Source organism: Perissodus microlepis, chromosome 22 (assembly GCF_051167445.1).
Source record: "Perissodus microlepis isolate ML-2025 ecotype Zambia chromosome 22, ASM5116744v1, whole genome shotgun sequence".
NCBI classification, from domain to species: domain Eukaryota; kingdom Metazoa; phylum Chordata; class Actinopteri; order Cichliformes; family Cichlidae; genus Perissodus; species Perissodus microlepis.
Window position 1 is genome coordinate 32,792,565 of NC_140481.1, and position 16,312 is coordinate 32,808,876.

The 16,312-nt window shown below is 46.4% G+C and overlaps 1 protein-coding gene across 1 annotated transcript; it reads left to right on the forward strand.

Moving 5' to 3' along the window:
• Window positions 1–1,203: 1,203 nt before the first annotated feature.
• LOC146363610 (uncharacterized) lies at window positions 1,204–13,702 on the forward strand. Its single transcript, XM_084918998.1, has 6 exons — window positions 1,204–1,246; window positions 6,446–6,869; window positions 7,398–7,807; window positions 9,419–9,780; window positions 10,861–11,122; window positions 12,207–13,702. The coding sequence occupies exons 1-6, from the start codon at window positions 1,204–1,206 to the stop codon at window positions 13,679–13,681; spliced, it is 2,976 nt and encodes a 991-aa protein (XP_084775124.1). The 3' UTR covers window positions 13,682–13,702.
• The last annotated feature ends 2,610 nt before the right edge of the window (window positions 13,703–16,312 follow it).

Consider the following 16,312-nt stretch of genomic DNA (forward strand, 5'->3'; position numbering starts at 1 on the left):
AAGAGTGAACGAGACATTGATTCACTGATCCACACCATCAGGATGTACAGCAATGACATCTGAATGTCGTTCAGGCTGGAGAAGTGTAGTCGGATGGTAACAAAGAGGGAAGGTAGTCAGAACGGAGGGGATCAAACTACCACAAGGCAACATTGCAGACATAGAGGACAGTTACAAGTACCTGGCAATCCCGCAGGCAAATGGGAACCATGAAGAGGCTGCCAGGAAAGCTGCAACCACCAAGTACCTGCAGAGGGTCAGGCAAGTCCTGAGGAGTCAGCTGAACGGTAAGAAGAAGATCCGGGCTATCAACACCTACGCCCTGCCCGTGATCAGGTACCCTGCTGGGGTAATAGGCTGGCCAAAGGAGGAGATAGAAGCCACGGACATCAAGACAAGAAAGCTCCTTACCATGCATGGAGGGTTTCACCCCAAGTCCAGCACCCTGAGGCTGTACGCTAAGTGGAAGGAAGGGGGCCGGGGACTGGTGAGTGTCAGCACCACAGTCCAGGATGAGACAAGGAACATCCAAGAATACATCACAAAGATGGCCCCAACTGACAGCGTGCTCAGTGAATACCTCAGGCAGCAGAAACCCAAGAAAGTAGAGGAAGGCGAGGAACCATCATGGAAGGACAGGCCCCTGCACGGTATGTACCACCGGCAGATAGAGGAGGTGGCTGATATCCAGAAATCCTACCAGTGGCTGGACTGAAAGACAGCACGGAAGCACTAATCATGGCAGCACAGGAACAAGCACTAAGCACAAGATCCATTGAGGCTGGGGTCTATCACACCAGGCAAGACCCCAGGTGCAGGCTGTCTAAAGATGCTCCAGAGACAATCCAGCACATAACAGCAGGGTGCAAGATGCTAGCAGGCAAGGCATACATGGAACGCCATAACCAAGTGGCCGGCATAGTGTACAGGAACATCTGTGCCGAGTATAACCTGGAAGTCCCGGGGTCAAAATGGGAGATGCCCCCAAGGGTGATGGAGAATGACCGAGTTAAGATCCTGTGGGACTTCCAGATACAGACGGACAAAATGGTGGTGGCTAACCAACCGGACATAGTGGTGGTAGACAAACATGAGAAGACGGCCGTAGTGATCGATGTAGCGGTTCCGGATGACAGCAACATCAGGAAGAAGGAACACGAGAAGCTCGAGAAATACCAAGGGCTAAGAGAAGAGCTCGAGAAGATGTGGAGGGTGACGGTGTTCCCAGAGGTAATCGGAGCACTAGGTGCGGTGACTCCCAAGCTAGGCGAGTGGCTCCAGCAGATCCTGGGAACAACAGCGGAGATCTCTGTCCAGAAGAGCGCAGTCCTAGGAACAGCTAAGATACTGCGCAGGACCCTCAAGCTCCCAGGCCTCTGGTAGAGGACCCGAGCTTGAAGGATTGACCGCCCACAGGGGCGAGTGGGGAATTTATATATATATATATCTATATTGTTACAGACGGGACAGACATGACTGAGGGATAGGAAAGGGAGAAAGAAAGATGAACCAAAAGAAAAACAGAAGGGAAGAGGGACAGTGAGAAAGGGCACTTAAAAAGAGAAAGAAGAGAAAAAAAATCTCCTGGATCACCTGTTGAGAGAAAAAGAAGAGAAAACAAGCAAAAAAAACCAGAACAACATACTAAACACAACACCATCACGTTAATCTAACTAAGTGTAACAGCAGTAAATACTAAATATTGAATGTTGTTGTGCAGCACGCAGGACCGACAGCGCACAATGTGCTTGGAAATAGCAGCCAATAAAGGTGTAGTTTATGTCTATGAACAGTGAACACCCATGTGCACACATGTGTGGATCAGCGCGCTTGTATTCAAAAGGTTTCCCCAAGTAATGGTCTGCTAGAGGATGTAGAGAGCCATAGCCCCGTCCCCCAGGGCATGAAGCAGGCATGGAGGAGATCCAGGCTCCAGACATCCAGAGGCCCCAGAGTGCGAGAGCCCAAGGAGGACCACCGGAGGGGCATCTGTGCCACCCTCCTTGGGAAGAGCTGAGGAGAGCCCCGGATGAGGGGTCACCCAGTAGCCACGGAGCAGAAGCCAGAGGGGGCTGCAGTGGCGTGCCCGCCGGCAGCCAGCTCTGCCAGAGTGAACTGAGCCGCAGGCCCAGAGGCCGGAGGCCCGAGGGTCCCCTTTGCCCCGGAAGAGCCCTGACCGAGCACCAGGCCCCGCCAAGTAGTCACCGGGAGTGAGCTGGTACATACCTGAGCGCCCAGCCCCGGACACCAAGAACCACCAACGCACCGACCCCTGAGGGCATCAGTTACTGGCAGGGAGTGTGGTGAGGGGAGATAGGCCTTTGGAGGACCTGGCAGTCCCCAGAGAGGTGGAGTGTAAGACCCGACTTGACATATAAACACAGACAAACAGGCACACACAGGCACAAACATGCATTCCCACCCTCATGCACACATATACAAATACTCAGCACTCACCCAACATAGGGATAGACATACATGGACACTGTACACACAATCACACTCCCCAAACAAACTCCCCCCAGGTCCAGGTACCTTCGCCCCTGGAGGGGGAAACGGCACCTAGACCCAGGAGATGTTACCCTTTCCCCTGGGGTGGAGGCAAGCAGACTGCCCCAGGCTCTGCAGGAGCAGGGAGAGCCCGCATCCCAGATCCCAATCGGACGGCCAACACCTCCTCCCAGCCCCCCCGCCCCAATGGCCAGCAGAGAACAGGGGTGTGTGAAGACCCCAAACCTCCCTAATCTCGGTCATGTGTAGTGTTGCTGCGTGTTGTTCTAAGGTGCATTTAAAACAAGGGAGAGCATGGTGCTGCTCCCAGAGAGCAGCAGGTGTTAGCACGGCCCCTCCCGAGAACCCTCAATGTCTACATGGATTTAAAATTGAGAGGCGGGCACCGGCGCCTGAGGTGGGGTTGAACACACAGACCGTCCACTGGACGCCATTAACGTGCCCACCCTCAAGGCCCTATATGTATGTGTTATGAGAGTGTGAGTAATGTGGATGTCTAAGTTGTGGAATAAAATTGAGGCACAGGCAGCCAGAAGGGGACGGGGGGGTGCCTCCCATGCACCCTGGTGACACACCCGCACCCCAAGGCCCTACTTGTATGGGTGGGTGTGTTGGAGCGGGAAGAGGGAGGCATATATATATAAAATTCTACCTTGAATAGCATATAATTTCTTCTATTTTCTTCTATTAGGTATGCTGCGCCTATTTACTTATTCCTGTCCCGCCCAGAATTTGAAATCTCTGGGATTATTAAAGGTAATCTTATCTTTGTTCTGTTAACGTGAGAAAGAAATGATTAAGAAAACTGTAAACAGGCTGAACCTGTCAGCTGCCACAGTGTCTCTAACTTTGTCTTTGACAGGTGGGAGGTGCCACAGCTTTGGCATTGCATAATAAGATGTGACCTAATGTGACCCGACCACTGAGCTCTGACATTTTGGAACATCACTCATGATTTCCTGCAGCTTTGTCACAAAAGCCTGTAGCTGAGGTGGGATTTTATGCTTTATGAAACCATATTTTTTAAATGGACTAGCCTGTTTATGACACAGATAATTATCACTCGTTTTCATTTCGATTAATTATTGTTTGAGACTGCTGAGAGTAGTTTACTTTCCAGGTTCAGAGATCATGCCAAAGTCTTACCACACAACCCACAACCTGGAACACCCATTAATAAAGCCACCGCAAAGCACTGTGTATAGTTTATTCTATTTATTGTGAGTCATTCTCACATAAAATGTGTTTGTTTATTAAACTCAGAGCTGAAAACAGGCTGATCCTACAACATTTTTTAGTCTTTTAGTTAAAAGAAGATGATTATTTTCATCTGCACTTACATTTATACTTGGAGGTGTGGTTGTTGGTGGACTTCCCCTTTAAAATGCAAACATTGGAAAGCTGGGTGTCAGAGCAATCTTTTTCCACTGATCTCACCTATTCAAATAAAAAAAGGTAGTAGCATTCTGTTTGTAAATGCAATATCTCAACAATGTTGGGAATGAATTCCGAATAAACCGAGTTGCATAAAGTGTTCTGAGTGCTCAGGTAGAGTAGAAAAGAAAACAGACTCGTTCTTTTATAGAAAAGCAACAATTTATCAGCTGAAAAATGACAAAATGCCTATTGACTTAGAAACTATGATTCTTACAGTTGGTGTGTATTTTCAGCATATAAAATTATTTTTTAAAGATTTAAAATATCATGTCATATTTGACCTCTGACCTCTCCTTCAAGGTCAACAAATTGATCTGAAGATCAAGGTGATAATAATGCTATACATAGCTATTTCTGTCATGTAAACAATAATAGGAAAAATGTTTCTTATTGACATTGTTCATATTCAAATCAATAAAAGACTACAAGAAACGATAAAACAGATAAAAACAATAAAAAGAAAGACTTTAGTTATTAATGTTTAAGTTGTCTCACACAAAATACCAAAGTGAAAAAGTTTGTTTTAAATTCTTGTAAATTTATTGAAATGATAAGATAAAAATACAATATTTACATAATCATTTACAGCCCAAACTGTTTTTGAGTCTGAGACATTTCCTTGGACTTCATGGCTTGGTTAGTTCTCTGACATGGACAGTCTGCTATGGGACCTTATATGGACAGGTGTGTGCTTTTCCTAATCATCCTAAATGCCCATCATCTACTAAATTTTGTAGGATTTTGAGGTGATAATAAATCCATAAGACTGTAACATGATCATCTGTGGAACAAGTGAAGCACTGTGTATACTTTCCGGATACACTGTATGTAAATACTTTACCTCTTTGTTGATGGTGTGATGGAACCAAACCTGTTTTGTGTGACATAAAAAGTTGGACAGTTGGAATCAGTGGGCATTACAACTTTAATAACATCAGCAAAGACTACCTAGAACCACAAGTAACTTGTAAGTAACTTGTAAATAAATCTTGAATATATGTCCTAATTTCACAATAATGATTCAGTTATTTGTTACAAGATGTTAAATATATTCTATAAATATATTCAGTTGTTTATTATTTTTTATATTTATTAATTATCTTTGACCAGTTGAGTAATTTTCTGTGAAAAAAAGCTAATATAAAAGGTCTACAAAAGTGTTCTTATAAAGTCCAAACATGCTGAGGCATTTAGGGCATTAGCTGCACTTTAGCTTGTTTTGTTTTTTTCAAAAGGTGTTTCTCTTTAGATATGGCACTGTAGCGTTTTAGAAGCTTGTAATTTTCATGAGCAGATTGTACAGTTATAAAGAAAATTATAGATAAGCATAAGAGAACAAATTCAGAATGCTGTTGTAATTATGATTAGGATGTTATAAAAGATATTTTATTATGAAATATATGATAATTTAAATATTGAAGTGCTGATTCTGCTTTTGAAGGTTTGTAACATTTTCCCAAAATGATGGTGAGGGTCGTTGTCATCTTATTTCTGTTTGTTGGTAAGTTAATTATAAAAAACCTTACAGACTATTATTGAATAAAAAAAGAAATAGCGTGAAAACAATATCAATCTCAAACTGGCTTAGGTGGTGCAAACGCTACAACAACAAACACAGCTACAGAAACTACAACTGAAACATCACCAACCACAGCTACAAGAGATGCACCAACTACAACCACAGCTCCACTAACTACAACAACAGCTGCACCAACTACAACTACAACTACAGTCACATCAACATCAACAACAACTACAGCTCAACCAGCTACAACCACAACTCCACTAAGTACAACCGCAGCTGCCCCAACAACAACCACAGCTGCTCCGACAACAACCACAACTGTTGCCCCAACAACTACCACAGCTGCTTCAACAACTACCACAGCTGCCCCAACAACAACCACAACTGTCACCGCAACAACAACCACAACTGCCCCAAAAACAACCACAGCTTCCCCAACAACAACATCAACAACAACTGCACCCACAACAACAGCTGCTCCAACTACAACTACAGAAGCTCCAACAACAACCACAACTGCCGTCCCAACAACGACCACAACTGCGGCATCATCCGCTGCTGCCCCAACAACAAATACAGCTTCCCCAACAACAACCACAGCTGCTCCATCAACAAATACAGAAGCTCCAAAAACAACCACAACTGCACCCACAACCACAGCTGCCCCAACAACAACCACAAATGCCACACCAACAACAACGACAACAGCGACACCCACAACCACAGCTGCTCCAAAAACAACTACAGCTTCCCCAACAACAACCACAACTGCCCCAACAATAAACACAGCTGCTTCAACAACAACCACAGCTGTTCCAACAACAACCACAGCTGCCCCACCAACAACCACAATTGCGGTATCAACCGCAGCTACCCCAACAACAACCACAGCTGCTCCAACAACTTCTTCAGCTGCTCCAACAACAACCACAGCTGCCCCAACAACAACCACAACGGCACCAACAACCACAGCTGCTCCAACAAAAACTACAGCTGCCCCAACAACAACCACAACTGTCACCGCAACAACAACCACAACTGCCCCAAAAACAACCACAGCTTCCCCAACAACGACATCAACAACAACTGCACCCACAACAACAGCTGCTCCAACTAAAACTACAGAAGCTCCAACAACAACCACAACTGCTCCAACAACAACTACAGCTGCCCCAACAACTACCACAACCGCGGCCACAACTGCAGCTGCTCCAACAACAACCACAACTGTCGCCACAACAACCACAACAACTGCACCCTCAACCACAGCTGCTCCAACAACAACTACAGCTGCTCCAACCACAACCACAACTGCACGCTCAATCACAGGTGCTACAACAACAACTACAGCTGCCCCAACAACAACCACAGCTGCTCCAACAACAACCACATCTGCGTCAACAACAACCACAACTGTCGCCCCAACAAGAGCCACAACTGCGCCAACAACAACCACAGCTGCTCCAACAACAACCACAACTGCGCCAACAACAACCACAACTGTCGCCCCAACAACAACCACAACTGCGCCAGCAACAACCACATCTGTCGCCCCAACTACAACAACCACAACTGCACCCACAACAACCACAGCTGCTCCAACAACAACTACAGCTGTTCCAACAACAACTACAGCTGCCCCAACAACAACCACAGCTTCCCCAACAACAACAACAACTACAACAAACACACCCTCAACCACAGCTGCTCCAACAACAACTATAGCTGCTCCAACAACAACCACAACTGTCGCCACAACAACAACCACAACTGCACCCACAACAACCACAGCTGCTCCGACAACAACCACAGCTGCCCCAACAACAACCACAACTGCGCCAACAACAATCACAACTGCGGCCACAACTGTAGCTGCACCCACAACAACCACAGCTGGTTCAACAACAACTACAGCTACTCCAAGAACAACCACAACTGTCGCCCCAACAACAACCAAAACTGCACCCACAACTGCAGCTGCTCCACCAACAACCACAACTATCGCTCCAACAACTACCACAACTGCACCCACAACTTCAGCTGCTTCAACCACAACCACAACAATCGCTCACACAACTACCACAACTGCGGCCACAACTGCAGCTGCTCCAACAACAACCACAGCTGCTCCAAAAACAACTTCAACTGCTCCAACAACAACCACAACTGTGCCAACCACAACTGCCGCCCTAACAACAGCCACAACTGCACCAACAACAACCACAGCTGCTCCAACAACAACCACAGCTGCTCCAACAACAACTACAGCTGCTCCAACAACAACCACAGCTGCTCCAACAACAACCACAACTGCGCCAACAACAACCACAACTGTCGCCCCAACAACAATCACAAAAGTGGCCACAACTGCAGCTGCACCCACAACAAACACAGCTGCTCCAACAACAACGACAGCTGCTCCAAGAACAACTACAGCTGCTCCAACCACGACCACAACTGCACCCTCAACCACAGGTGCTACAACAACAACTACAGCTGCACCAACAACAACCACAGCTGCTCCAAAAACAACTTCAATTGCGCCAACAACAACCACAACTGTGCCAACCAAACCTGCCGCCCTAACAACAGCCACAACTGCACCAAGAACAACCACAGCTGCTCCAACAACAACCACAGCTGCTCCAACAACAACCACAACTGTTGCCCCAACAACTACCATAACTGCACCCACAAAAACCACAGCTGGTTCAACAATAACTACAGCTGCTCCAACGACAACTACAGCTGCTCACACAACAACCACAACTGTCGCCCCAACAACAACTACAACTGCACCCACAACTGCAGCTGCTCCAAACACTACCACAAATGCGGACACAACTGCAGCTTCTGCAACAACAACTACAGCTGCCCCAACAACTACCACAACTACACCCACAACTGCAGCTGCTCCAACAACAACCACAACTATCGCTTCAACCACTACCAAAACTGCGGCCACAACTACAGCTGCTCCAACAACAACCACAACTGTTGCTCCAACAACAACCACAACTGCACCCACAACAACCACAGCTGCTCCAACAACAACTATAGCTGCTCCAACAACAATCACAACTGCGCCAACCAAAACTGCCGCCCTAACAGCAGCCACAACTGCGCCAACAACAACCACAGCTGCTCCAACAACAACTACAGCTGCTCCAACAACAACCACAACTGTCGCCCCAACAACTACCACAACTGCGGCCACAACTGCAGCTGCTCCAACAACAACCACAACTATCGCTCCAACAACTACCACAACCGCGGCCACAACTGCAGCTGCTCCAACAACAACCACAACTGTTGCTCCAACAACAACCACAACTGCACCCACAACAACCACAGCTGCTCCAACAACAACTATAGCTGCTACAACAACAATCACAACTGCGCCAACCAAAACTGCCGCCCTAACAGCAGCCACAACTGCGCCAACAACATCCACAGCTGCTCCAACAACAACTACAGCTGCTCCAACAACAACCACAACTGTCGCCCCAACAACTACCACAACTGCGGCCACAACTGCAGCTGCTCCAACAACAACCACAACTGTCGCCACAACAACCACAACAACTGCACCCTCAACCACAGCTGCTCCAACAACAACTACAGCTGCTCCAACCACAACCACAACTGCACGCTCAACCACAGGTGCTACAACAACAACTACAGCTGCCCCAACAACAACCACAGCTGCTCCAACAACAACCACATCTGCGTCAACAACAACCACAACTGTCGCCCCAACAAGAGCCACAACTGCGCCAACAACAACCACAGCTGCTCCAACAACAACCACAACTGCGCCAACAACAACCACAACTGTCGCCCCAACAACAACCACAACTGCGCCAGCAACTGAAGCTGCTCCAACAACAACCACAACTATCGCTTCAACCACTACCACAACTGCGACCACAACTGCAGCTGCTCCAACAACAACCACAACTGTCGCCCCAACAACAACCACAACTGCGCCAGCAACAACCACATCTGTCGCCCCAACTACAACAACCACAACTGCACCCACAACAACCACAGCTGCTCCAACAACAACTACAGCTGTTCCAACAACAACTACAGCTGCCCCAACAACAACCACAGCTTCCCCAACAACAACAACAACTACAACAACAACACCCTCAACCACAGCTGCTCCAACAACAACTATAGCTGCTCCAACAACAACCACAACTGTCGCCACAACAACAACCACAACTGCACCCACAACAACCACAGCTGCTCCGACAACAACCACAGCTGCCCCAACAACAACCACAACTGCGCCAACAACAATCACAACTGCGGCCACAACTGTAGCTGCACCCACAACAACCACAGCTGGTTCAACAACAACTACAGCTACTCCAAGAACAACCACAACTGTCGCCCCAACAACAACCAAAACTGCACCCACAACTGCAGCTGCTCCACCAACAACCACAACTATCGCTCCAACAACTACCACAACTGCACCCACAACTTCAGCTGCTTCAACCACAACCACAACAATCGCTCACACAACTACCACAACTGCGGCCACAACTGCAGCTGCTCCAACAACAACCACAGCTGCTCCAAAAACAACTTCAACTGCTCCAACAACAACCACAACTGTGTCAACCACAACTGCCGCCCTAACAACAGCCACAACTGCACCAACAACAACCACAGCTGCTCCAACAACAACCACAGCTGCTCCAACAACAACTACAGCTGCTCCAACAACAACCACAGCTGCTCAAACAACAACCACAACTGCACCAACAACAACTACAGCTGCTCCACCAACAACCACAACTATCGCTCCAACAACTACCACAACTGCGGCCACAACTGCAGCTGCTCCAACAACAACCACAACTGTTGCTCCATTAACAACCACAGCTGCTCAAACAACAACCACAACTGCACCAACAACAACTGCAGCTGCTCCACCAACAACCACATCTATCGCTCCAACAACTACCACAACTGCGGCCACAACTGCAGCTGCTCCAACAACAACCACAACTGTTGCTCCATTAACAACCACAGCTGCTCAAACAACAACCACAACTGCACCAACAACAACTGCAGCTGCTCCACCAACAACCACATCTATCGCCCCAACAACAACCACAACTGCGCCAGCAACAACCACATCTGTCGCCCCAACTACAACAACCACAACTGCACCCACAACAACCACAGCTGCTCCAACAACAACTACAGCTGCCCCAACAACAACCACAGCTTCCCCAACAACAACAACAACAACACCCTCAACCACAGCTGCTCCAACAACAACTATAGCTGCTCCAACAACACCCACAGCTGCTCCAACAACAATCACAACTGTTGCCTCAACAGCAACTGCCGCCCTAACAGCAGACACAACTGCGCCAACAACAACCACAGCTGCTCCAACAACAACCACAGCTGCTCCAACAACAACTACAGCTGCTCCAACAACAATCACAGCTGCTCAAACAACAACCACAACTGCACCAACAACAACTACAGCTGCTCCACCAACAACCACAACTATCGCTCCAACAACTACCACAACTGCGGCCACAACTGCAGCTGCTCCAACAACAACCACAACTGTTGCCCCAACAACTACCACAACTGCACCCACAACAACCACAGCTGGTTCAACAATAACTACAGCTGCTCCAACGACAACTACAGCTGCTCACACAACAACCACAACTGTCGCCCCAACAACAACTACAACTGCACCCACAACTGCAGCTACTCCAACAACTACCACAAATGCGGACACAACTGCAGCTTCTCCAACAACAACTACACCTGCCTCAACAACAACCACAGCTGCTCCAACAACAACTACAGCTGCTCCAACAACAACCACAGCTGCTCCAACAACAATCACAGCTGCTCCAACAACAACTACAGCTGCCCCAAAAACTACCACAACTACACCCACAACTGCAGCTGCTCCAACAACAACCACAACTATCGCTCCAACAACTACCACAACTCCGGCCACAACTGCAGCTGCTCCAACAACAACCACAACTATCGCTTCAACAACAACCACAACTGCGGCCACAACTGCAGCTGCTCCAACAGCAACCACAACTGTTGCCTCAACAACAACCACAACTGCACCCACAACAACCACAGCTGCTCCAACAACAACCATAGCTGCTCCAACAACAATCACAACTGTTGCCTCAACAACAACTGCCGCCCTAACAGCAGCCACAACTGCGCCAACAACAACCACAGCTGCTCCAACAACAACCACAGCTAGCTCCAATAACAACTACAGCTGCTCCAACAACAACCACAACTGTCGCCCCAACAACTACCACAACTACACCAACAACTGCAGCTGCTCCAACAACAACCACAACTATCGCTCCAACAACTACCACAACTGCAGCCACAACTGCAGCTGCTCCAACAACAACCACAACTATCGCTTCAACAACAACCACAACTGGGGCCACAACTGCAGCTGCACCCACAACAACCACAGCTGCTCCAACAACAACTACAGCTTCCCCAACAACAACCACAACTATCGCCCCAACAACTGCCACAACTGCGGCCACAACTGCAGCTGCTCCAACAACAACCACAACTGTCGCCACAACAACCATAACAACTGCACCCTCAACCACAGCTGCTCCAACAACAACTACAGCGGCTCCAACCACAACCACAACTGCACCCTCAACCACAGGTGCTGCAACAACAACTACAGCTGCCCCAACAACAACCACAGCTGCTCCAACAAAAACTACAGCTACTCCAACAACAACCACAGCTGCTCCAACAACAACCACATCTGCGTCAACCACAACTGCCGCCCCAACAAGAGCCACAACTGCGCCAACAACAACCACAGCTGCTCCAACAACAACCACAACTGCGCCAACAACAACCACAACTGCGCTAGCAACAACCACATCTGTCGCCCCAACTACAACAACCACAACTGCACCCACAACAACCACAGCTGCTCCAACAACAACTACAGCTACTCCAACAACAACCACATCTGCCCCAACAACAACCACAGCTTCCCCAACAACAACAACAACAACAACACCCTCAACCACAGCTGCTCCAACAACAACTACAGCTGCTCCAACAACAACCACAACTGTCGCCACAACAACAACCACAACTGCACCCACAACAACCACAGCTGCTCCGACAACAACCACAGCTGCTCCAACAACAACCACAACTGCGCCAACAACAATCACAACTGCGGCCACAACTGTAGCTGCACCCACAACAACCACAGCTGGTTCAACAACAACTACAGCTACTCCAAGAACAACAACAACTGTCGCCCCAACAACAACCATAACTGCACCCACAACTGCAGCTGCTCCACCAACAACCACAACTATCGCTCCAACAACTACCACAACTGCGGCCACAACTGCAGCTGCTCCAACAACAACCACAACTGTCGCCCCAACGACTACCACAACTACACCCACAACTTCAGCTGCTTCAACCACAACCACAACAATCGCTCACACAACTACCACAACTGCGGCCACAACTGCAGCTGCTCCAACAACAACCACAGCTGCTCCAAAAACAACTTCAACTGCTCCAACAACAACCACAACTGCGGCCACAACCGCAGCTGCTCCAACAACAACTACAGCTGCTCCAACAACAACCACAACTGCCACCCCAACAACAGCCACAACTGCGCCAACAACAACGACAGCTGCTCCAACAACAACTATAGCTGCTCCAACAACAACCACAACTGTTGCCACAACAACAACAACAACTGCACCCTCAACCACAGCTGCTCCAACAATAACCACAGCTGCTCCAACAACAACTACAGCTGCTCCAACAACAACCACAGCTGCTCCAACAACAACCACAACTGCCCCAACAACAATCACAACTGCGGCCACAACTGTAGCTGCACCCACAACAACCACAGCTGGTTCAACAACAACTACAGCTACTCCAAGAACAACCACAGCTTCCCCAACAACAACAACAACAACAACCTCAGCTGCTCTAACAACAACCACAACTGCACCAACAACAACCCGAAGTACAGCAACAACAACCCCAACTAAAGCATCAACCACAACTGCCACAACAAAAACCACCTCCTCTGCTATTGTTAACAATTTCAGCTTTCTGTCCCTAGTTCTGGCTCTAATACCACATGTTCTTAGCTCATATTTTTAATATTTTTCTCTTACGTTCACATCCGTTAAATGAAGTCACAAACCAAAATACATGTGGAAATGTAAAATAATTAAGTATGTAAATTTTAATTTGTCTTCATTGTGGGTTCATGACTTTTGGTTTGATAGAGAAAAGTTAATTTAAACAGTTTTAGTGTTTTCCTCCTCGAGATGATGTTTGTGTATGTATCATCCAAACATGTGTGATTTGATAACTGATAAAAATATTGTAATGTCTGCGATCTTATCATGGCACTTTTCAAAAATATCATAAATAAAATCTTTTTGCACTGATTAATAAATGTCCCCTGACTTTTTAAGGATGAGAATAATTTCTCATAATAATAATTTCTCTACAATAGTCAGTGTTAATACTGACTTATTCAACTTTTTTTTATTTTGCTGCAACTCACAATAGTTCTCTCATCACATTTTGTAAATTAAAGACCGTGCAGTATTTGGAAGACAAAACAAATAAGCACAAACTGTGGGAGAATATTGAGTGACATCCTGCAGTTGTATATAAACACACACAGAGAGAGTATATACGCATAAAAATTATGATATTTTAAAGCAAAAGTCTGAGTGATTCTGCATAATCCAGACTATATGTCTGTGGTTTTATGGGGTCTGATATCTCCTTGTAATGTAAACAATCAACATAAATATCCAATTTGATTATTAAACTTGACAATGGTAATCTAACACAACTAACATTTGACACTCACATACAGCTGCTTTTACAACCACAGAGGTGCAGAAGAATGTGATGTAAGCAGAAACTTTGTGTTGAGCCCTTCTGAACATATAAGACTTTCTTGTCAGTATCTTGTGTTTGTTTCACTCACACAAACAATTTGTCTCTGTCTTTCTTTGTGTTTGCACAAGATTTACAGCACTGTCCCTCAGCCCAAAACAGTGTTTCACACATTACATTACACACTGAGAATAAGGGCTCAGCGGAAGGCGTCTCACTCCCACCGCGCCATATATGGACATTTGGTCAGGACCTTTTGTCATCACACTTTAATGCAACAGGTAACTGACACAACTTTTCCCCTTAAATAAACGAGACCTCAAAGAAGACTAATACGAATCTTACTGCAGGTACAAGAATTCTAATTAGAGGACTGAACCTGTTCACAGTCACAGCGGTAAAATGTAGCAGGTCACTTCTGAAAAATGTCACAGAGCATGTGTGAAACAGCACTGCAACAGTCAGTGTTGTTGGCTGTTTCAGGAGGACAAAAGCAGAGAGACACTTGCATTCAAGCTGTGTCTGCACACACCTTTAACCAGGACGATATCTACCATTACTCCACCTGCACATATTTATCTGGATGTTGATGTAATCACATGTCGCTGGCTCATAAAACATAACACTTTCTTTCACTGTAGTGGACAGCTTACAAGTAATGGAATCATAATTGTCCAGTAGTATTAATGTTCTCTGAATGGAGTTAGAAAGTTAGGGAGGTGTTGGAGTGGCTTCAGGGAACTGAGTGTAATGGAATTTCTTTCATTTGATGTATTAGTCACATGTTTTAGTAGTATCAGTTTTCTGTCACTTAATTGTACACATGTGGGATACCATTAAGTTTCAACTTTATTGCATGCACACAGTTGCGTGTTGTGGAGACAGCTGGAGACACCCAGTTTTTACATGTCTCAGGAAGAGGCAGGGGGCGATCTTTAGATAACACAGTAAGAGGAGATAAAGGTTGTAAAACTCTTTTACTCCCTTTTTCTGTATTTAAACCAGAGCTATGCTGTTCACCAGTAGAGACCCTGCTATCAGTCCCATGATGGCGGCTCTCTCTCAAGCATACTTGTGTTTATTAAAATGTGTTAGCCTACTGCTCATCATTGTCTGTTGATTTTGTTGTTTAAATTTCCACAACACAAGCAGGTATGTTCGAGGTTAGAGTGCCTCTGGCACAGTCTGGGTTTGTCCCATTGTCCCCACCCAACTAGAGGTGTATGACATAGCTTGACAGGGAGGGGTCCAGATGAGGTGCACAACCCAGGGTGGTTTGTCCAAATGCAGGTGCAGTGGTTTCATTCAGGAAGTTTTATTTATTGAAGGCGTCTCTGACTGGTGGAAAATGATAGATGGAATAGATGGAAAATGAAATCAGACATTTCAGCCTGTGATGCATGAGGGTATTTAGCACAGCTGGACTCTTTTATAGACTTCAAGCATTTAGCTTACATCATTTATGTGCTTTTGTACCACTGTCCATTTAAGCATTAGTTACTATTAATCTTTGGCTCTCTTCCACAGCATGTCTTTTATCCTGTCTTCCTTCTCTCACCCCCAACATATTTTTTCTCTTTGGCTTTCTGTACTGCATGAGAGTTACCAATTTTTTAATTCGAATTATCTTGTCTGTTTGATGATGTTAATGTCATTGTTTGACTATTACGTTGTACAGCACTTTGGTCAACTCTTTGTTGTTTTAAATGTGCTTTATAAATAGCTTGTATAAAAAACTGATTTGAATTGAAACTGGATTCAAAGAAGGGCAGAAAACAGAAAAATAGAATATTTTTCTAAGAGATTATAAAAAGTTTACCTCAAAGACATTTTGATCAATGCATTTTGTATGGAAGAGTCTGAAGACTGGCATGA